Source organism: Gigantopelta aegis, chromosome 1, assembly GCF_016097555.1.
Source record: "Gigantopelta aegis isolate Gae_Host chromosome 1, Gae_host_genome, whole genome shotgun sequence".
NCBI classification, from domain to species: Eukaryota; Metazoa; Mollusca; class Gastropoda; order Neomphalida; family Peltospiridae; genus Gigantopelta; species Gigantopelta aegis.
In genome coordinates, this window is record NC_054699.1 from 26,083,801 (window position 1) to 26,108,505 (window position 24,705).

The 24,705-nt window shown below is 37.2% G+C and overlaps 1 protein-coding gene across 1 annotated transcript; it reads right to left on the reverse strand.

Moving 5' to 3' along the window:
- Positions 1-968: 968 nt before the first annotated feature.
- On the reverse strand, positions 969-24,423 carry LOC121367475 (cysteine protease ATG4B-like). The gene is made up of 12 exons (XM_041491669.1): positions 24,379-24,423; positions 19,559-19,657; positions 18,750-18,821; positions 17,314-17,412; positions 15,254-15,352; positions 13,149-13,221; positions 12,426-12,505; positions 10,597-10,826; positions 8,982-9,060; positions 7,725-7,861; positions 6,078-6,243; positions 969-2,456 (listed from the first exon to the last, which is right to left on the reverse strand). Exons 1-12 carry the CDS (start codon positions 24,389-24,391, stop codon positions 2,389-2,391), a joined length of 1,215 nt encoding a protein of 404 aa, XP_041347603.1. The 5' UTR covers positions 24,392-24,423; the 3' UTR covers positions 969-2,388.
- Positions 24,424-24,705: the final 282 nt, after the last annotated feature.

Below are 24,705 nucleotides of genomic sequence, written 5' to 3' on the forward strand. Positions count from 1 at the left end.
TTAAAGAAATAACTGGTTACTGCCGTAAATGGGCACACTTGTTTGGCAAATCTAGAAATCGAAATCCCAAATGAGTGACACAGAATTCAGTTCCGACTGGATTCAGACAATTCCTGATCTGAAGGGTGTATGAGCAGAATCAAAGATGGCAGACGTTAAGTGTATGCACGTTCATAGAGTGCAGCGCATATTTATGCAATTTATGCAGTGCTCTAAAGATAATTGGAGATAGGGCTTCTGTTCCAATTTTGTTTGACTGGTGGAATTTGAAGAATAGTGCCAACGGTTACACCGTTCAGTCAAACACTTAGAATGTATCAAAGGCAGAAGCAGGAAATTGGGAAAGGTACAGGGCCCTGTCTCATGAAGCGATCTTAGCCCTAAGATCAACTTAAGTGCATAGGGTAGCTATGCGCCTAAGGTAATCTTAGGGCTAAGATCGCTTCGTGAAACGGGACCCAGGTAGGTAGGTAGCTAGGTAGGTAGTAGGTAGAGTTTAACGTGCATATTCACAAGCTGTTGTAGCACATGCCTGTCATGGGCGCAGGTGTCGACTTTTGCCGGCTTCTCCATCCAGGACAGGAAACTGGGAAAGGTCGGATGGAGGCTTTTATACATTTCTCATTTGGTTGGTGGACTGTTTTTGTATTGTAAATTTTCATTATATTTCACAAAGGTGGGCGGGGGTGGGGGTTTATGAAATCACCAATGTATGTACATATTATTAGCCTTAATATGTGGAATTTAGAAAGTTAAAGTTTGTGTTGTTTAACAACACTACTAGAGCACAATGATTTATTAATCATCGGATACTGGATGTCAAACATTTGGTAATTATGACATATAGTCTTAGAGAAGAAACCCACTACATTTTTTCCACTAGTAACAAGGGATCTTTTGCATGCACCATCCTACAAACAGAACAGCACATACTACGGTTTTTGATATACCAGTAGTGATGCACTGGCTGGAATGAGAAATAGCCCAATGGGCCCACCAACGGGGATTGATCCTAGACTGACTGTGCATCAGACGAGGGCTTTACCACTGGGCTACGTCCTGGGTCCAGAAGTTAGAAAAATTAATGTCCACTATTCAACCTGAAAGTGCTATGGCGAATATCTTTAAGCAGCAAACCGATATTCAATTTATCCCGCTTCAAATATCTGTGATCTACTGTGAAGTGTTATAGTACCTTATACCCTGTTCATGTAAAAACTGATCTAACTTCTTCGCATGGTTTAACTGTTCATGCTACACTGAACAGAAAGCGTTTCAGCTATGATATCCAATCGTTTTTCACAAAGGATCAGCAAAAAAAAACCCACCCGCACCAATTTTATTTGCTGTTTGCACCTTTAAAAACAATTAAACAGTAACGTTTTAGATGTGTGCACATGCAGTTTTAATTGCACACACATTACATGAATATGCTAACATCACTCTACAGATTTCATACACTTATTTACCAGGCATATTCCATGGCTTTTCAGGAATTTCAGGTCTTTCCAGGAATTCCACGAATTTCCAGGAATTCAACTTTCCAGGAATTCCATAACTTTCCAGGAATTCCATGACCAAAAAGAACCCTGGTTTACGATTCGAGCCTTACTGTCCGACTACCCAAGGCCATATGGATAATACAATTCTCTATTTCAAGACTGATTACATTATATCAACACATATATAAAATATTTAAAATGAATTACTGTCATCCAACACCCCATTTGTCATGTTTGGTCCATCAGTATTTATTTTTTGCAATTGAAACAAAATATATATTCATCATGACTCCCCGAAGAATTAAGCTAATTTTAAAAGTACAATGATGAAAAGAATTAGTAACAGCAAATACTAACAGCAACCAAAAACTCTCATCCACAATATGAGGAAGTTATAACCATGTTACAGGCAGTCAAACCCACAGTACTGATACATGTATTTCAGCCCCCATTATACCACATAAGACTTTTAATGTGAAACCCCCCCCCACCCCATGTATTCCCTTATAAAAATACCCTAACATACTTACTTTTTACTTCCATACTTTTCTTTTAAATATTTTGTTCTTAGTTTTCAGCTGTATTAAAATAATTTTAAAAATTAAAATAAATAAAATAATCACCAAAAATCTGCTAAAATTATGGTACTCTAAACCATATTATTATATGGGTTTTTTTTGTGTGTGTGTTTTTTTTTTATGAATGCTCTAAAACATGCATAGTGCTGAAGAATGAGTATTATAATGATACATTATGGTTTGTATGTACTTGCACATCGTTTCAATTATGACAGTATGCCATCACTTGAATAATCACAGTTTCTCATGACAACCATTATGCTGTCAAGTCATCAGGTATCTTCCACAACACAGGCATGAAACGTCTGCTACAACAACTCAAACTCCTCTTCACTGTCGTAATTTGTGCCTCCGACCGCACCCAAATCAGCAAACTCTGAAAAAAAAGAGGATTTTTAACATTATTCTTCTTCAACTTATTTTCATGCTTATAATCAAATTAAGGTTCAAGCACACTGTCCTGGACACCTCAGTGGCGTAAGATGGTGCCAGAAAGGGAGGGGGGCACACACACACACACATATATAAATATATATATGAAGAGTTCAGGTGCAAAACGCGTTATAAATCATTTTCTTTCTAGTTTTTAGTTAAAGCCATTATTGTATGTTAGTAAGGGCTAATCGTAGGCCCGCTGATTTGCTGCAAAACGTGATTGATCCTTATGAAATTGTATTGGGTAAATCCCATTTTTGTTTATTAAAACGCGACATACGCCAATTAAAAAACCCATTTTTACTGAAAATGTAAAATGGATGTATCGTGTTTTGCACCGTAACTCTTCATATATAAACCATCGCTGCTGCTACTGGATCAAGAATAGTGGAGGGGCAATGCTCCACCTCCTCCTCCACGCTTCTGACGCCAGTGCACCTCAGCTATCTGGGCTGTCTGTCCAGGGCCCCCGTTCCACGAAGCGATCTTAGCCCTAAGATGACCTTAGGCACATACATGTAGCTACCCTATGCACTTAAGTTGATCTTAGAGCTAAGATTGCTTTGTGGAATGGGGCCCAGGACAGTGGGTTAGTTGTTAGTGAGAGAGAAGTCGGTGTAGTGGTCTTACACCTACCCACAGAGTCATTAAAACTCGCTCTGGGTGGGAGCCGGTACTGGCTGCGAACCCTGTACCTGCCAGCCTTATGAACGATGGCTGTAACATTAATAATGTAATGATTATTAAACAGTTCTCCTAGTAAATCAGGGTCCACACTGGTACGAAATGTGGTTTAAGCCAATTTTTAGATACGTAGACTATTTCATTGAAAATTATTAAAATATGGTAAATATAAGGAAAAGTTTGTTAGCCATACACTAAGTTTTGTAGCCACTTTGCATAAAAAATAATTATCAATTGGCTAAATATTTGATTAAACTATGGTTAATATAAGGAAAGGTTTATTAGCCAAACACTAAGTTTTGTAGCCACTTTGTATATATAAAAAAACATAGCAATTGGCTAAATTAGTAATGGACAGGGGGAGCCCTGGCAAATATTCCATTTATATAAACAACAAAATTAATTAAGAGCCAACAGATATTTTCCAAAAAAAATCTTACATGTATATATGGTACCAATGTTTTTCGTGCTGGGGTGTCGTTAAACATTCATTCATTCATTTATATGGTACCAAATATGAAAAACTCACAGTATAAGTATAATTTTGGCATGCATCACTGGTCAAAATGTACATTGTACTTAAACGTTTCGAAGAAGGAGATGTTTTGTTTAACGACACACTCAACACATTTTATTTGCGGTTATATGGCGTCGGACACATGGTTAAGGACCACACAGATATTGAGAGAGGAAACCCGCTGTCGCCACTTCATAAGCTACTCTTTTCGATTAGCAGCATGGGATCTTTTATACATGTATGCACCATCCCACAGACAGGATAGTACATACCACAGCCTTTGTTATATCAGTTGTGGAGTACTGGCTGGAACAAGAAATAACCCAATAGGTCCACCGACGGGGATCGATCCTAGACTGACCGTGCATCAAGCAAACACTTTACCACTGGGCTATGTCCCGCCCCTAAACATTTCGATATCATTTGCAATCAAAACTTGCTAACATTATACAACACACGCAAATGTCTGTTGCCCCCCCCCCCCCCCCCCCCCCCCCAAATTAATTTTGTAAAGTATAATATATAAGGAATATCTGGTAAAAAAACCTGTTTAATTAAGAGCTACATGTATGAGCAGCTGTGGAGAAATGGAAAACAGCTCACTCATCTGACTGATCAGTACCAATCTACATTCGCTAGTCCGCCAAAGTTTCTACTACTCTGTCACCCTACAATACAGTGTCATAATTATATTATATTAAAGGCGCAGAGCCTAGTCAACTCGTAAAAATTTACACTAAGTTTAGTTAATCTACAAACCTGCAAACACATTTGGATAAAGTTACAGCAGAGTGTAAGTTAAGTCTGTGATGTTAAAACTGAGAAACATCTTTAAAAATTAACTAGAACTCGAATAAATAACCCTACTTCTCTCAGACGCACAAGCGTTTTTAAAAATATGAAAAATTCATTTTGTGGTAGTAGAAACAACAGCATGACCAGAAACACTTCGGTTCTACGGAAATGGATAATCTAAAGAATAAAATATAAGTAATGTTTGATTTCAGTGATCATAAACGGCTTTAATAGTGAAAAATATGCTGCAGTGTTTAAAAACTAGGGTCTGTCCTTTCAAAAATTTCACTTCAAATGACCATCAGCGTTCGAAATAAGCCATTTGTCCTGACAAGTAACAATCTGCTTGGAGTAACAAAATGTACCTCAATGGTTGTCCAGTGGACAAGTGAAAACGTTCAATGCAGTTTCATTTTGTGCAATCAAAGATACGGTACTTGTACTTAATAAATAAAACAAACAATTTTTGGCGACAAGTGAAACATTGGTGGACAAGTAGATTTCTAGATGCACTAGTGAAAAATTCTGCTATTTCTTTCACTGACCATCCAGTAAACCCAAAACATGTCAAGATGTCTTTTTTTATTACAACCTCTGAAACAGAAAAGGAGGTCGCCCCTCAGACTGGTGATTATATTTCTTAACTCAGCAGTCAAAAGTTTCATTCGCGTTTGGAAAACGGACTACCCAGGGCTGACCCTGTCCACTGCCAAATTAACCAAATTAATGCTAATTTATATGAAAAGTGGCTAGAACATTTAGTCTTTGGCTGATAAAATGTTCCTTAAAGGGACATTCCTGAGTTTCCTGCAATTTTTAAGAAATTATCGACTAACAGAGACTTTTTAATGACTGTAATTAAATATCAAATATATTTTTCTGCATAAAGTATTAGCGGCTGAATATTAAATGAGTTTCTGATCGTTATAATATTTGTATTAGGTTAAATTTCATTTTATTTCCTAAAAAATGTTTTTTTTTGTATATACGAAATTATTTGAAGACAAAATCCAGTTTGGGCTTCTTACAAATATTAAGATGACCAGAAACACATTGAATATACAGACACTGATATTCTTAACAAGAAAATATATTTAATATGCAAGTTTAATCGTAGAAATATTTTATTAGTCGGAAACATCTTACAATGCAGCAAACTCAGGAATGTCCCTTTAACTCAACCACATTTTAATAAAGTTCAATTAAATACTCTATATAGGCCTATCAGGAAATTGGCTAAATCCAAATTTGTTCCAGTGTGATTTTGGAGCATTTATGAACGCTACCACCATGCACATTGGGCTAGGATTCATTACACATTGGTTTATAATGACACTTGTCACTTTGTTCACTGTAAATTGTTGTTTAAATAATTAAATTTAAGAATATTCTGCAACGTCAACATCAACAAAAATAGAAATACTGCTGTAATTTTAGGACAAGAACACCAGTTGTCACAGCGAAGGTGAGACATAATTTCCCTGAGGTGACCGATAAACAATGCAAACGATGCTGTAATTTTAGACAAGAACATTAGGTGATACGGCGAAAGCGTGACGTGATTACCTGAATTGACGGAGACGTTTCGTTCTCTCTGTACCTCTAATGACGGCCAGTCGTGTGGTCGGTAATGGTGTAACTCAAACATCGGCGTCTTGCTCGATTTGATGATCAGCTTACGAAACGTCAAACACAGGTCATTAAAATCTTGTTCTCTGCCACAGAAAAAACCCTGGAAATGTATGTAGTTAAAAATGAGTGAATGAATGAATGGATGAGTGGAATGCATTAATGAACAAGCAAATGAATGGTTTAATGACAATTCGAAATAAAAAAACACAATAGTCAGAGGGGAGCAATGATTCACATCAGAATAAAAATTCTTTACAACTTCATCCAAAAAAATAGTGTAAAGAGCTGTGGAAAATACAAGTTTAAAAGTTTATAAGTTTAAAATTCTTTAAGTAAATATCCCAAGTGAACACACACACAGACACACACTATCTCTCTTTCTGTGTTTTCCTCTATCTTTCCCTCGTATGTACTAGCCTGTCTAACTTTCATATAAAAGATATCTTTCTACTTTTCAAATGAATTAGCCAATGTGGCAACAGTAGGTTCTCTTTCGCTCTCTCACCCCCTTCTCTCACTCTCTCCCTAACCCTCTCTCTCTCTCTAACCCTCTCTCTCCCTAACCCTAACACTCTCTCCCTCCCTAACTCTAACACAATCTCTCCCTAACCCTTTCTCTCTCTCTAACCCTCTCTCTCCCTAACCCTAACACTCTCTCTCTCTCTAACACTCTCTCCCTCCCTAACTCTAACACTCACTCTCTCCCTAACCCTAACACTCTCTCTAACCCTCTCTCTCCCTAACCCTAACACTCTCTCTCTCTCTAACACTCTCTCCCTCCCTAACTCTAACACTCACTCTCTCCCTAACCCTAACACTCTCTCTCTCTCTAACCCTCTAACTCCCTAACCCTAACACAATCTCTCCCTAACCCCAACACTCTCTCTCTCTCTAACACTCTCTCCCTCCCTAACTCTAACACAATCTCTCCCTAACCCTAAAACTCTCTCTCTCTTAGCAAATTAACTGAGTACGCTCTTAACCAGCACACAGGAAAATTAAAATGTTCACACAACACTTTAAAGAAAGTGATTACAACCAAAATAATTGTACAATAATAAAGTAACAACATTTTAGAATGCGTTACAGACATAATTGTTGCAATAACCATAGTAAAATAACCAGATGGCTCAGATTACGATGGAGAGAAAATAAGAACGTCCGAACCATAAGATGTGAAGGAAAAAGAAGGAAGTTACAGTCACGTGACCGGAACAGGAAGGGGTACACAGCAGAAGAATTTAGCCCATCCCATTGGCTGTTGGGATGTTCGGACCAGTCTACTAACCGTAGGGAATATGCACTAGTTATGAGGACAGGTGATGTTGAAAAGAAAAAACAAACAAAATGGCACAGAGCATTGAATAACTCATTTTGACACAGCCATAGATGGATCACAGGTACAAAGCAAACAAAATAACACAGTGTTGAATAACTGCTTGTTACCACAGCCACAGATGGGTCACAGGTACAAAGTAAACAAAATAACACAGTGCTGAATAATTGGTTGTACTACAGCCACAGATGGATCACAGGTACAAAGCAAACAAAATAACACAGTGTTGAATAATTGGTTGTTACCACGGCCACAGACGGGTCTAGCTGGTGGATCTTCATGCGTCCCGGGTACGGACAGTGGAAGGTGTCATCATCGGGGGTCTCGTTCAGGTCAACCGTCAGCTGGGTCGTGTGAGGGTCGAGGTAAACCAACTCTTCACCTGCAATTAAACCAAGAGAAAAAGCTTAGATTAAGACAGAGAAAGAAAAAAAGATGTCCGAACCACTAGAGTGAAGAAAAAAGAAGGAAGCTACAATAATAATTGGAAAATATCTCACTAAACTGCTTGACCTGTACCCATCTACATTTGCTAGTCCGCCAAATGTTCTACTCTGTCACCCTACATCACAATATAATTACAAACTTACCACCGTTGAATGATTTACTCTATTCTCATTGGACGATGTCACCAAAAAACTTAATGTTATCCTTTGTTAGACCTCAGAAAATGAGGTAATTTTCTCAAATGTGATGTCTGCTCCTAAAATGTATATTTTTGAGTTGGGAGACTGATGCCAGTCTTCATTGATGCTTTATATCTTATTCAAGCCAGTGCACCACGACTGGTATAACAAAGGCTGTGGTATGTGCTATCCTGTTTGTCGGATGGTGTATATAAAAGATTCCTCAATGTTAATGGAAAAAATGTAGCGGATTTCCAAGATTATACATCAAAATTACCAAATGTTTGACACCCAATAGACGATGATTAATCAATCAATGTGCTCTAGTGGTGTCACTAAACAAAACAAACTTTTTAACTTTCATTGATGCTTACTGCTTTTTATCAATACTCTAAAATTTTACATACCAGTGTGAAATACAAAATTATATACAGTGAAACCTCTCAAAACCGGACCCTCTGTAAACCAGAATTCTCTCAAAACCGGACCCTCTGTAAACCGGAATTCTCTCAAAACCAGACTCTCTGTAAACCAGAATTCTCTCAAAACCAGACTCTCTGTAAACCAGAATTCTCTCAACACCAGACTCTCTTTAAACTGGAATTCTCTCAAAACCAGACTCTCTGTAAACCAGAATTCTCTCAAAACCAGACTTTCTGTAAACCAGAATTCTCTCAAAACCGGACTCTCTGGAAACTGGAATTCTCTCAAATCCGGACCCTCTGTAAACTGGAATTCTCTCAAAACCAGATGTTTTTCATTACAAAATATCAGTACAAAAGAGAACCTCTCTAAACCGCATACCCCTTAAAACTGGACACTTTACTTGGTCCTGAGCGTGTGCAGTTTAGGGGGGTTTCACTGTGTTAGCAATACCTAGATGTCCTATAAACCAGTGAGCATGGTTGGGTTTGCCACCAATGATACCAACTGACTGCTTGACACTCAGGCATGCCTGAAACAAAACAAGTAAAAATACATCAAATTAACTGTTGTACAACATAATCACTATAATATTATACAATGAGAAATACTTATTTTTATTTGTAACTATTTTATCTCCTGGAGAAAAAATACAGTCACTGTGACAATCTATTGTCCGAACCAAATTGTTAACAACTACAAAAACTAACTCTCCTACCTTTAATTGCCGTTAGATTTCCTCCAAAGTTTGTTCAGACACAAATCGCAAAAAAACCACTACAAATATACAGATTCCACACACGAGACTGCAACGATGTCGCCGATATTGTCTTTGCTGAGACTGCATAGGGAAAAATACATGCAGTTTTCTGCCGTCTGCCATGTTGCTTGTTTTTGGAATACTCTTCAAGAGGGGTGAAAGCCTCCAAAGTATGTGACACAATTAATATGAAATCGATGATCTCTAGTGGTATCATTACAATAATAATAATAATTAAAAAATAATAATATGACATCATCACGTTTGCTTTTATATCATAACATGTTATGACGTTGTTAGATTAAGTCCTATCCTTTCACCCCTCTTGAAGAATATTCCATAAAAAGTCAAAATGGCAGCTGATACAAAATTACATGCTTTTTTACCTATGCGCTCTCAGCGAAGTCGATATAGGTGACATGGTTATCATCTGGTATGTGGAATCTGTGTCATTGTAATGGTTTTTTCAAGATTTGTGTCTGGACAAACTTTGGAGGAAATCTAACGGCAATTAAAGGTAGAAGAGTAATTTTTCGTAGTTGTTAACAATTTGATTCGGACAATAGTTCTCTTTTAAGCAAGAGTTCCACAGAATTAAACCTCCCACCTACAATCAGAGCCGGATTTAGACTTTGGGGGGCCGGAGCACTTCAGGTTCAGGAGCCCCTCAACACAGAAATTAAATTAAATGACAAATAATATTTCTTTACTAATTTTATAATTATTAAACATTTTTTATAAAGGAAGTCCTTAGTCTGGGGGGCCCGAGGCAATTGCCCCTTTTGCCCCCTTATAAATCCAGCTTATTCGGTATCATAGATATTTGCATCCATAGATGTTCATCTTAATTCATGTTTTATATTTTAAAAAACAAATATTTAAAAAAAGGTCCAGTTAAAATGTATTTTTACCAGTGTCATTAAACCCTCCCCCCCAAAAAAAAAACCCCCAACATAGCAGGAAACAATATTTCAAAATCTTAAGTAACCGGAAGTCAGTTCACATGAGTTTTACTTAAGAAACCTGATTATTCGGTCATGTGAACATAGTTCTCATAACTGATGAGTTTGGCCTACCTAATCTTAAAACACTTGAACTACGGTTCTGTGCTACACTGGTGGTTGAAAAATATAAACCAATTTTCACTTTTATTACTGATATAATGGTACTTTTTGATTTTAGAAATAAATTGTCCACCACATATCCGATAGCCGGTTCTTGGTATTCTAAAGCTGCGTAAACCGACACGTGAACAGAACAATGGTTCTCATGAAATATTGTGCCCAGCATAGGCAAAAGTAGACATACCTTTAAGCTGTCAAAATACACTGGGTTGATGTCGGTTAATCCGAGTCTAAGGGGGATGATCAGTAACAAGGGTTTCCACACACTGGGGTCTATAGACTTTGGTTTGTCACTTTTCACACAGTCCTTTACACCATCGTTGGAATCACTCCGCGGGAACACATTGCACTCCGGGTTGTTCATGTCTATACACGGGTCGACGCCATTTTCCTGGTGACATTTGCATAACTGTCCTGGAAATAGAGAGAATAATTTTAAAAAACCTGTGGAGTAAAGTTGGAGTGTTTTCTCTTTTATAGATAAATTACCTGTTCTCAACAAGTGCACCCCCCCCCCCCCCCCCCACACACGCAAGTGGTCTGGTCCAAACATTCCAACAGCCAATGGGATGGCCTAAAATTCTTTACTGTATGCTCCCTGTAGTTCCAGTCATGTGACTTCAACTTCCTTCTTTTTGCTCTCTGGTTCGGACATGTTTTATTTGTCTCTATATTTTGGAGTCAAAATTTATAGTTTTTTCGTGATACTTTTGTATTATTATGGTGGATTCGTTTCCTCCATTGTCTTATTATGCTTGTCACTATATTCTTTTGTATTATTATGGTGGATTCGTTTCCTCCATTGTCTTATTATGCTTGTCACTATATTCTTTTGAAATATTGAATCAGCACAATAGGAAGTTAAAAGTTTGTTTTGTTTAACGACACCACTAGAGCTCATTGATTAATTAATTCATCTGCTATTGGATGTCAAACATTTGGTAATTCTGACACGAAGTCATCAGGAAAACCTGCCACATTTTTCCTAATGTAGCAAGGGATCTTTTATATGCACTTTCCCACAGACAGAAAAGCACATACCACAGCCTTTGACCAGGTTTTTTTTTTTTGGGGGGGGGGGGGGGATGTAGCTAGCTTTAAGTGATCAAACAATTTCACCAAATTATCTATAAAACTTCAAAATTGCAGAAACTGAGTTATTTTCTAACAAAATATCAATTATTACATGTAATTTTTAAAAATAAAATTCGCCAATTTGTTTTAAAATTCTCAACTGGCGAATTTTGCGAGTGCCAGAGCTAGCCCTGAGTTGAATGGATCCACAGAGGTGGGTCGATCCTGCGACGCAAGCACCTCAGGTGAGCACACAACCAACGGAGATAAATCCCACCACCCAGCACAACAGCATCTGTGCCTTGCACCTCCACACTCAGACTAACAGGCCCAGCGCTTATAAAACCTTTACGGTCTATACTATTTCATGCATACCTTTTTTGTCCTTCTATCTCACTAATGTTCAAGCATGCTGCGCTGGACAGAACTCAGCTATCTGAGCTGACTGTTGGTTAGTAGTTAGTGAGAGAGAAGTCAGTGTAGTTGCCTTACACCTCCCCAGTGAGTCGATAAATTAGCTCTGGGTGGGAGCCGGCACCCGAATGCGAACCCAGTACCTACCAGCCTCAAGACCGATGGCTTAACAGTTAACCACTAAACCACTGAGGCCGGGGAGTCTAGAATTGAGATTCTAATACAGTTCGAGATTGTTTAACATCATGGCAATGCCATACAAAATGCATGCATTGTGATGTCATTAAAAGTTTTATTAATAAGCAAGGGTCCCTAAAAACATTTTATCACAATTTATGGAACAGGATCTCTATAAGTTATTGAATCAGGGCCTCATTCCACAGTCGTTATATACTTAAGGTGATCTTAGGGCTAAGATCGCTTCTGGAACAGGGCCCAGATGTCTAGAGTAACTGTAAATCAATTTACATCCCAACTTGCCGAATGTGAAACACACCCACCCCCCTCAGAGTAACTGTAACTTACTGATGTCTTCTTCTATAACTGTGTTGTCCATGGCAACGTGAATAACCATTGAGCTCCAATCATCGTAAACGGCCATTTTCCTGTACCAATGAAAATGCCAAAGCCATCACTGCTGCCAGATTAAAACATAAAAAAGTTAATTTCTTTTCCTCTTCACCTGTCCTCAACACAAATGCATATTCCCCTACAGGTAGTAGTCTGGTTCGAACATCCCAGCAGCCAATGGGATTAAATCTTTGTTAAATATTCCTGTAACATTATAATGTATATATGACAAATTTATTGCATATCAAATTAAAAGGTTTTTTTTTTTTTTTTTTTTTTTTAATCATTATTTGTATTTCTAATTTAATGTTTGTTTTTTTGCTGTTGTTTGGGTGCTTTTTTTCTTCTTTTTTTTTGGGGGGGGGGGGGGGAGTGGTGGAATAAGGTGGTTGTTTATTTTTTTAAACTAATATCCAGGAAAATAATTTTTAGACAGACAATAAGTATATGCTTTCATATGTTCTTTTAAACATTAACAGAATCAATCACTGCTTTGTTGGGCTGTTTCTAATTCCAACCCAACAGGTTTTAATAATCACTCTAGCATAAACCATAATACTAATCTGTTAAATCAAGTTAGAAACTATATAATAATAGTATACAATAAAAGTCCCACAAATTTCAAGATAGCATTATCAAGTTGCTGTGAATTGTTTTGTTGGAACACTTTTAACGTACTTTAAAACTTGAGCAACTGTGTTTGGTCCGAACCACTGTCCCACTGCTTTACCTTCTGACTCTCCCATTGATGCTGAAAGTAATAGGAAAGGATATGTAATGACACCCCAGCACAACGTTTAATCACCAGTTTTGAGGGATCAGATCCATCCCTCCCAATATATATATATATATATATAAATGCTTACACACACACACACATCCTGAATGTTTTGAAAGCCATACCTTCAAGTATATTGGATAACACCTTGTCCTAAAATTGTACAGTACTTATATATTACAGTGTTCGAAATAAGCACTTGTCCGTTTGTCCTGACAGTGAAAATCTGCTCGGACAAACAAAATGTACCTCGGTGGTTGTCCAGTGGACAAGTGAAAATGTTAATCAAATTTCATTTTGAGCAATGAAAAACATCGTCCTTGTACTTGAATAAAACAAACTATTTGGACAAGTGAAACATTCTGCTTATTTCTATCACTGTATTGCATACAACATGGAAAATATTTCTTGAGAGCATCATGCTGGCACTTCTCTAGAAACAAGCTGATCTAATCTGGAATGTTACAGTTTGCTTTGTTTAACACCACCACCACCACTAGAGCACATGGATTTACTAATCACCGACTATTGGATGTCAAACGTTTGGTAATTTTTCCATTAGTAGCAAGGGATCTTTTATATACATCATCTCACAGACAGGATAGCACATACCACAAGCATTTGATATACCAGTTGTGGTGCACTGACTGGAATGAGAAATGCCCCACTGACGGGGATCAATCTTAGACCGACTGTGGATTACGTGAGTGCTTTACCACTGGGCTACGTCCTGCCCCTTAAAATATAGAAGCTCACCAGTTTGGTGTATGGAGTAGACGCTGTGTATACGACACAAACTAAAATATAGAAGCTCACCAGTTTGGTGTATGGAGTAGACGCTGTGTATACGACACAAACTAAAATATAGAAGCTCACCAGTTTGGTGTATGGAGTAGACGCTGTGTATATGACACAAACTAAAATATAGAAGCTCACCAGTTTGGTGTATGGAGTAGACGCTGTGTATACGACACAAACTAAAATATAGAAGCTCACCAGTTTGGTGTATGGAGTAGACGCTGTGTATACGACACAAACTAAAATATAGAAGCTCACCAGTTTGGTGTATGGAGTAGACGCTGTGTATACGACACAAACTAAAATATAGAAGCTCACCAGTTTGGTGTATGGAGTAGACGCTGTGTATACGACACAAACTAAAATATAGAAGCTCACCAGTTTGGTGTATGGAGTAGACACTGTGTATACGACACAAATTAAAATATAGAAGCTCACCAATCTGGTGTATGGAGTAGATACTGTGTATACGACACAAATTAAAATATAGACACTGTGTATACGACACAAATTAAAATATAGAAGCTCACCAGTGTATGGAGTAGACACTGGTAGACACAAATTAAAATATAGACTCACCAATGTGTGTATGGAGTAGACACTGTGTATACGACACAAATTAAAATATATGTATGGAGTAGATACTGTGTATACGAAGCTCACCAATCTGATGTATGGAGTAGACACTGTGTATACGACACAAATTAAAATATAGAAGCTCACCAATCTGTGTATGGAGTATACGATGGAGTAGACACAAAAATTAAAATATAGAAGCTCACCAATCTGCACTCGACACAAATTAAAATATAGGTGCTCACCAATCTGATGTAGGAGTAGACACTGTGTATACGACACAAATTAAAATATAAAGCTCACCAATCTGATGTTTGGAGTAGACGTGTATGTGTAAAATATAAACACCAATCTGATGTATGGAGTAGCTCTGTGTATACGACACAAATTAAAATATAGTTCACCAATCTGATGTATGGTAGTAGACACAAATTAAAATATAGCTGTGTATACGACACAAATTAAAGCTCACCAATCTAGTTTTTGGAGTAGATGCTGTGTATATGACACAAATTAAAGCTCACCAATCTGTTTTATGGAGCAGATACTGTGTATATGACACAAATTAAAGCTCACCAATCTGTTTTATGGAGCAGATACTGTGTTAATATGACACAAATTTAAAACTCACCAATCTGGTGTATGGAGTAGACACTGCTCTTCTTGTCCTGGAACATCCTCAGAACCTTCCAGTAGCTGCTGCTGTTGCTGTGTTTGTCCCACCGCCACTCTGTCAAGGATAAAAACACAAAAACACTATAAACAAACTTAGGGTAACTATGACACCTAAAGTAAAGTTTGTTTTATTTAACGACGCCACTAGAGCACATTGATTTTTAATCTTATCATCGGCTATTGGATGTCAAACATATGGTCATTCTGACACCGTTTTTTTTATAGAGGAAACCCACTGTCGCCACATAGGCTACTCTTTTACGACAGGCAGCAAGGGATCTTTTATTTGTGCTCCCCACAGGCAGGATAGCACATACCATAGCCTTTGTTGAACCAGTTATCGATCACTGGTCAGTGCAAGTGGTTTACACCTAGCCATTGAGCCTTGCGGAGCACTCACTCAGGGTTTGGAGTCGGTATCTGGATTAAAAATCCCATGCCTAGACTGGGATCCGAACCCAGTACCTACCAGCCCATAGACCGATGGCCTAACCACGACGCCACCGAGGCCGGTATTATGATACCTAGTCAAGATAACGAGATATAGGAAACCCTCCACCACCATTGTAAGAATGTATTTCGTTTGCATCAATCTAGTTTGGCATGATGGGGAGGGGAAAAAATGTCACTCTAAAGTGCACAAATCTTTTCTGTTAACCAATTCTACAAGCAGTGTTTCAGATATAGAAATTATTATACGAGCTTGTTTGTATAATAAAGCTTTCGCTCAGGGCAATACAAAAATCCTGACACTTGTTTCGTAAAATCAGTACGACTCGCACACGAGTGTAATAATTTCTTTCTTATCCATATTATTATTATTGTTTTCTTTATAAATAACAAGACCCAACTCAAAATGTTTCTGCCACAACTAGAAGGAGACAACGAAATGACGTCATATTTCAAATACACTGTCTGAGTTAGAACTGGAGAAGCAACGTCATGTTATGACGTCGCTTCCCAAAATTACGACATTACACTTATTATTACATGTGTGCTTCGTATGGTTATTATTAACTCGGTTATGTTGAACCATATGGATAATAAATATCAAGAATTCTTGATTTTCACAAGCCATAATATAAATCTTATATAGTCCTTACTGTTTGACGTCATCACATGTGAATATTGATAATTTATTTACTCAACATTACTGACATCTCGTTCCCTTCGTAGGTGCATGTATTTCACTTCTTTGTTTTAAATTGCTTTAACCTTCTAACTACTGCAGGCGAGATATTTCGCCCTACGTGAGTCAACATACTGTACACTGTATGCAGTGCATTCCCCAATTCATACTTCCCACCGTTTTACACACGACACTCACCGGAAACGATTTAGTAACAGGAAACAAAAGACAACTTAGCTTCCTGCGTCTTTAAAATGAGATTTTTCACTGTAAAATGGCTTGAAAGTATTTTCGCTTGACAACATTGGCGGCACGTCACAGTCATTTTCAGGGATCGATAGCTGATTGTGACAGCTAATTTGATAATAAATTTGATCATTTTGCCAACAACGAAAATCACCATATATTGGGATATGAATCGGAGTTCGTTTTTTTTTTTTTAATTCTGGTCAGAAAGCCACTATTATTGGGAATAATGCACATAAATACTGGACAGCTGGCCACAAATGCCCGTAACTTAATTTAAATTTTTTGCCTAATTTTAATCAACAATAACTGATCTAAAATAACATAAAAATTTGAAAAATACACAAAAATAATGAACTTTAGAGAGATAAATCTAACAACAATACCATGTCGTTGTTTTCTTTTGATGTAGACACCGAGAGCAAATAATCTCCAACAAATTTGAGGTGTAGTTCATTGCTTGCCATCAATTTCCAAATCATAAGCACTGTTTTAATATCTACGTCTGTCTTCGACTAATTTCTAACATTTGCATCCATCTTGAACTCTAAGAAGCAAATATTTACTTCCCACTCCACAAAACGAACTTTGAGCCTTGTAAATCTGAGAACACAAGCATGTGAATGGAATCAAGTGTTTACCTCGGTTTAGATGTCTCAGCAAGAGAGACTGCGCCAACATCATCTGGCCACATCTCAGCATACAGCCCCATCCCTGGTCTGACGAAGGACCACTGCCACCTGTCGGGAAAATAATACACATTAAATTTAAAATAGTATTGTACTATAAACCAGGGGTGAGAAGTTGTGAACTATAAAAAAGAGGAAATCTAGAGGGGTCCCAGAAATTATTGAAATCCTAGGTTAAAATCTGTGCCATCTGACACATTTTGGAGGAAAGGACGATTAAAATACGCGGAAACGCAATGTTCCACGAGAGGAAAACAGGTCATCCGAAGAGAATTCCCATCCCTGATAAACACATTTAATATTGCGACTATTTTTTTTTACGCAAATATGCACCTTAATGCATGTTTGCCACGTATAATTTTCGCCGTGACCAACAATTATTTAAACACATCCTAACCTTGAAAAATAATGCATGCATATAAATTCTGCCACTTGAGGTTGGGCCAAAATGATGCAATATATATATAGTTTACATGCTCCCCCACCCCCCCCCCCCAGTTTACAGTAATTAAAATATGGCATGTAAGGAAGGAAATGTTTTATTTAACGACGCACTCAACACATTTTATGTACAGTTATATGGTGTTGGAAAAATGGCCAGGCATAATATTAATGATCAAAATGTTTTTTAAAATACCATGTAATATAATATATCATAATATATGATATAATATTAATTGTAAAATACTACGCAATTTTAATAATAAAATTCTATATAATTTTAATCATAAAATACTATGTAAATTTAATAATTAAATAGAATACCATATAGTATTAATCATAAGTGACAATGCAAACATTAATCACAAAATACCATGTAATATTGTTCATAAAATATAACCCATTATTAATCACAGCACAGCATCATTCATCATGACAACACTACATGCCTGTATGAGCAACACCAATTGAATCAGGGTTTCTGTCAGAGGGTAAAATGGGTATGGCCCGTTCCCTAAATTGTTTTGCAGATTTTATTTTTTTAAGTCGACGTTTTGACAAAATGAATTACTCTAATCATTACTGTATGATTTTCCTAACCCTAACCCATTTTCTTTCTTGGGGAGGCCTCCCATATCCCCTATCCACTGCAGTTCCATTCAGCACACACATTGTAAATATTCTATTTCACAGCACCATGCTAAAACTAAAAAATTTCTTTCTGGTACAAACACTGTGAATATATGTAATTACTCGATTAAATAACAAGAGCTAGAACATATTATGGCCATTACCATCAGATGAATGAATGAATGTGCAGTATGTACAGAAGAATGGTGTTTTTGTTAATGGGTCTACGTGACATATTGACAGCAATATACTGCTGAATCAACGGTTTAGAAAATAATAATGTTGTTCCTATGTTCTGTGCCACATACACAACTCACCTATAGGTGGGAAGTTTTTTCTGTACGTGAACCATAGCCGTGAAAGAATATCAAGTTTCAAGTCGTCCAGGTCTGAAACAGTAACAAACTCCAGTAAAACACAAGTTCAATGGACCATACAGGCAACAAGCACATAATGCAAACGAATGCTTTTTAACCAAATACAACACTACTAACAGGTACACACGTACATGGACCCAACACTCCATATTTGTGCCCATAAACATTACTTTATCCTGCAACCACCATTTCTACTGACAGAATATGATAACGGATAAAGCAAAGTCTTTTGACCTCTAGGTCACCGTACAATGTGGCTGAAATAACATAAATAATAGCTTCTCCCTTTAATTTTAATGGTCTGCATGATAAAGATAATAACTAGTTAATGATGTCAGATATCTGCTTTATCCTGTTCAGGCCGAAAGAGAAATTATGCTCGGTAGAGCCTCGCAGAATTTCTCATTCTTACCTTCACAGGATAAAGCAGATGTCCGACGTCATTAACTAGTTATAACATATTTAAATAGCATATTTTGTTTAGATACTATTGTTTAAATATGTACTTGGTAAGGCAGTGACCACGGCTCCCCAACCTGTTCACTGCCTATGTTCTGGGGGCAATAAATCTAGTTATTCTCTATATACATATAATTTATGCAAAGATATCAAAATCATTTCATGTTAGACATTTTTTCTTTATTTTTTTTACAATATTATATTATTATGTGAATATATTCTATGAAATAAAAAGTATAATGCATATGATATGTGTTCAAACATTATTTTAGATATATATAACCATATACCATAAAGTGTGCTGTATCGTTCTCCCAGAATATGCAATGGCTCATCTGTTCTTGGGAATTCCTCATACTGAAGTGGGCCACTCTCATATGTGAATGTAGCTGGAAAATATCAAATTGTAATTCATAAAGTTATTAGTAATCATGAATTTGGGGATTTCCTCAGGAGTGGCTGACCTGCTACAGATGAGGCACTAGACAGAGATCCACAGAATCATCCACTATTGTGCCATTAGCCTATTCGACTGCACTGTGCAGAGTTACGGCCCTGGTCATTTATTACGGTTTTGTCATTCAGATTAGCTTGGATGTTCCATCAATTGCCTTAAAACCTGTATCAGAAAAGACGATTTAACCTATGCAGTTTCATGGTAATTAGATAATAATAGTTTTTTTTAATTTACACTTAACTTTTTTCCCCTAAATCAATGGTTGCCCAACGGACTATCTTTATAAAATTCTTAGTCGACCTTAGCCAACAAAGGTCACAACGGGCGACCAGGCAACTGCCAATTTTCAAACCTCAGTGTTATTAAAGAAAATTATTAATTCTATATATATCACATTAAATATATTCTGACACTTTGATGTAATATATGGTAATCAAAAGATAAAGATTGAACTAGCTGGCACATCAGTCCAGACTGACTACGCTGGATATGATAAATCATCATTCACTTACAACCCTATTGTTCTTGATTGTGCATGTGTCATTCGCGTGTTAACTGTTAGTCAACGAATTCCGCCACTGGTATAAATGAATCTTACAGCATTTGGCAAACACCACAAATAAACTCATCATTCAAATTTACTTACAATCCAGGGCCCAATTTCACTAAGCATTGTAAGCCTAGTTTTGCACATAAACGTAAATCCAGGGGACAATGTCACAAAACATTGTAAATTTATGTTTGCGACTAGCAGTTATACCGAGAGCGTACATTTACAAGTGTTCGGCATCTATTTTATGAAGAAAATTAAATCATTACGAAAAATGGAGCATTTTAAGAACAAAAGATAATGAAATATATGTGTATTTCTAACTATATTTGTTGTACTATAATAGTAATAAGAATTGTGGTTTAGTCGTATATTTATGTTTATGGCAAAACTAGGCTTACGATGTTTTGTGAAATTGGGCCCAGAGTTGCAAACATATTAACGGTAAAATTGCCGTGGTCATTTTCTTAATTGCATAACTTAATTCTTCCCTTTCTTCTGCCATTCTGGGAAGGGACAAGTCACTTCTCATACTTCTTCAATACTAGATCAGCGACAGAGTTTAGTTGTTATGGATCAGGACATAGCCCAGTAAGGCGCACGGTTGGTCTAGAATCGATCCAAGTTGACCATTAATTGTTCCACTAGAAAGCCTTTTGTTTCAGCCAATTAAAAAGTTTATGTTTAAAATACAGGTCTCGAACTTAACTGATGGCAATTGCCATTGCAGACCGTGCGTTTTTAGGTGCGGGGGTGCGATCGCGCTCGTACAGCGCACGTAATTTCAATCTGACGAGTGTGAAAAACAGTGCATGTTACATTAAAAAAACGGCGCACGTAAAATAGATGGATATATTTATTTCCACTTTTTACAAAAATCAACATAACTCATTTAGCTGATAGGAAGGTCCTTTTATTAAAACAATAAAATTTTTAAACATGGCAGTGACTTCCATGCAGTCGTTAAACTGGTATTTCTCTTTCTTGAACAAATCGGAAAATACCGGTTTAATAAACAAGTTTGTAGACGTACTAGTCAAAATCCAATCGGAGCTACACTGCCTATTTTATTTATTGTGGAGAGTGATGTTTCACTCGCCTTAGCATATTGAGGTGTGCGATTTTCCACTTGCCTACAATTTTCAAAAACCAAGGACTGCCGTTGTTGAGATATAAATTGCTATAGGTTGGGAGCTCCTCAATGATGGAAAATAATTACACCTGATGTACATTAGCTGCCAGTATATAACATTAGTACATTTAAAATATGTCTACATACACCAAAATAACTTTTCAGTCTTATTTATTTGCTGCAAAAGTCTCTTTTGTTTTCAGTTGCCATGGGCATTCTTTAAATAGCCATTGGTGGGCCGTTTCAACCATGGCAATTTTATTTTCAAATTGCAGGCTTTCTGCCAGAGGGTAAAATGGGTACGGCGCCATACCCAATTTTTTTTGCAGATTTTATTTTTTTAAGTTAACCTTTTGACAAAATGAATAACTCTTATCATTACTGTATGATTTTCTTAAAGGGACACACCCTAGTTACGGCTATTTGTTAACCATTACGGCGTTGTTTTTCGCTATTAAACCCCATTTTTCACAAATAAAATTGCACTTTACTTACATTTTATTATTTAGAATACACATTTCCATTCACCTGAAGTGCTTTTTGGTAATCCTGATGTTTGTAAAACCACGAAATGCATTTTTTGCATTTTTTCAAAAGACGTGTTGTCGAGAAAAAAACATAAAGCAAGCGAGGTGCAATCTATTTTTAGAGGGGATATTTCCATTTCAATGTCACAGACGTTGGTATATCACGTGACCGTTATCATTTTGGTTCGGTTTGTTTTCTCGTGCACGGTTCGCGCAATCAACATCCGATTTGTTGTTGTTCATTTGTGAGATTTTTCTTCACAGTTCGTGAACATTTTCAGTAACAATAAAGTTCAGACAAGTAAGTGTCTCAATACAAAACGTTACAAACCCTTAAAACCAATAATTTTGCTAAGTCTTACGATATCTGGAGAGGGGATACAACCAGAACAGAACAGTTGGAACATGTCCAGGAGAGGTGAAACGAACGCACACCAAGTCTGTGAAATTTGTCGTGACGTAGGCATTGTTGTGCTTCGAGCGACATCTACTGGTGACATCAGAATACTAACTTTCAAAATTATTTCAAGCAATTGGGACATGGGGATTCCCATGGTATTTATCGATATAAAACCTGCTTTTTCACTCCATTTGATAAAAACGTGATCTAAGTGTGTTACAGCTTTGTAGATTAACCAAATTATAATTTATTTTCGCTGGATGGAACTAGGGTGTGCGGCTTTAACCATAACCCTAAAATTAACCCATATTCTTTCTGTCGACTGTGGCTGCATTCAGCACACACATTGTAAATATTAAATTCCATGGCACCATACCCAAAAATTTCTTTCTGACAGAAACACTGAATTGCTGTGGGAGACAAATTCTTAAGGGCTCAAACCAGGTCCTCCTGTTGTGTTAAGGCAAAGGTTGACGAGTTTATGTTGTTTATAAATGGTAAACATTTCAGATGTGAATACTAATTAATAAAAATAGGTTAATTTATAAATGGTATGCCATGTCTTTTAACATTAGCTAAACTTTCGTTGTGGAGTATACTAATGTGGTAACCACTTTATCTTTGAGTCCTGCCCTTGGTCGGTTTCATTTGCATAGCTGGGAAGAGGGGGGCAGGGGGTTGTGCCGCACACACAATCAAACATCTTTATTACCCGCCAATTTTTAGATCTGCTTGTTGCCCTTTCACATGACAGTGTGGATGTCTCCCCCACACCCTGAATATAAAATGCTATAGTACGTCTTATCCTCCTACAGAAAAAAAGAAAGAAAGAAATGTTTTATTTAACGACGCACTCAACACATTTTATTTACAGTTATATGGTGTCAGACATAAGGTTAAGGACCACACAGATTTTGAGCGGAAACCTGCTGTCGCCACTACATGGGCTACTCTTTCTGATTAGCAGCAAGGGATCTTTTATTTGCGCTTCCCACAGGCAAGATAGCACAAACCATGGCCTTTGTTGAACCAGTTATGGATCACTGGTCAGTGCAAGTGGTTTACACCTACCCACTGAGCCTTGCGGAGCACTCACTCAGGGTTTGGAGTCAGTATCTGGATTTAAAATCCCATGCCTTGACTGGGATCTGAACCCAGTACCTACCAGCCTGTAGACCGATGGCCTAACCATGATGCCACTGAGGCCGGTCCTACAGAAAATGTCTTTTGTAAATAATTTTAGTTTCATTTGACATAAGTCTTATAAGAAGAAAAGTAAAAGTGTTTTGGAACCCCCCCCCCCCCCCAAAAAAAACACAACCCAACTATGTTTGTGTCCAATGAAGTGAAGGTTGGACTTTCCAAAGGAAAGTCCTTCAGAAGTGAATTGCATAGTATAAAAAAAGCGTTCACTGTGGGAGGGACTTGATGAACTACGGCTTAGCGAAAGCTTTGGATTTTATGCACGGACACCTCCTCAGCTCCTGCTGAAAAACGGTTTAAACACAAGTGCCCCCACCGCCATCCAACTGCTGAAATCTTCCGACGCCTGTGGTTTAGTCTTTAGACCATGTGGCAAGAGCTCCACCCATTCCCCCCATCATTTATAATAGTTTAGGGTTAGGGTTAGGGTTAGGGATAGAGTTAGGGTTAGGGTTAGGGTTAGGGCCCCATGCCCCACTTTTCTATATATACCCCATCAAAAAATCCCTCTTTAGATCGATAACTAATGGGGGGAACGGGCGGTACACTTTCCGACCATGTTATGCAATGCCAAACTCTATAAACGAGCCTATATCCAATTATTATGAATTAAGGTTCAGGTACCATCATGACCCATGTTATGCAACGTTACACAATTCGTTATGGTTTGTTGAACTGTTGATCAACTCCATCATGTGCTGAATCAGTCATGTGCAAGTATGATTAAAGAAAACGATCACTGGGAGTATTTGATCAAATTAAAAACTTCGGATATAATACATTTACAAAAAAATCAGTACAGAAAACCCCCACAGATGTTATTTTTAAAATTCTACATTACCATCAAAATCCATTTCCTTGTCAAAAAGAAAACATTAGGATTGCGCATGTCGCTGGCAGAGACTGTCACAACACCGCTGATTAGCTTCTAAACATAGCTGGTCTATATTTTACCCAATCAAAATAAATCTGACAAAAGTTCTCATACTGGTTCACTTGCTTTTCATGCTGGGTGTAAAGGTTGGGGAAACAAATCGGTTATTTTAAAAAATACTGCCGTTCTTTGAAAATAACTACTGGTGTATAATAATAATAATATTATTATTTATATCGTTTAATGCGCATACCTGTAGCTAAAATTGTATTAGTTTAATTAAATTGACCGCAA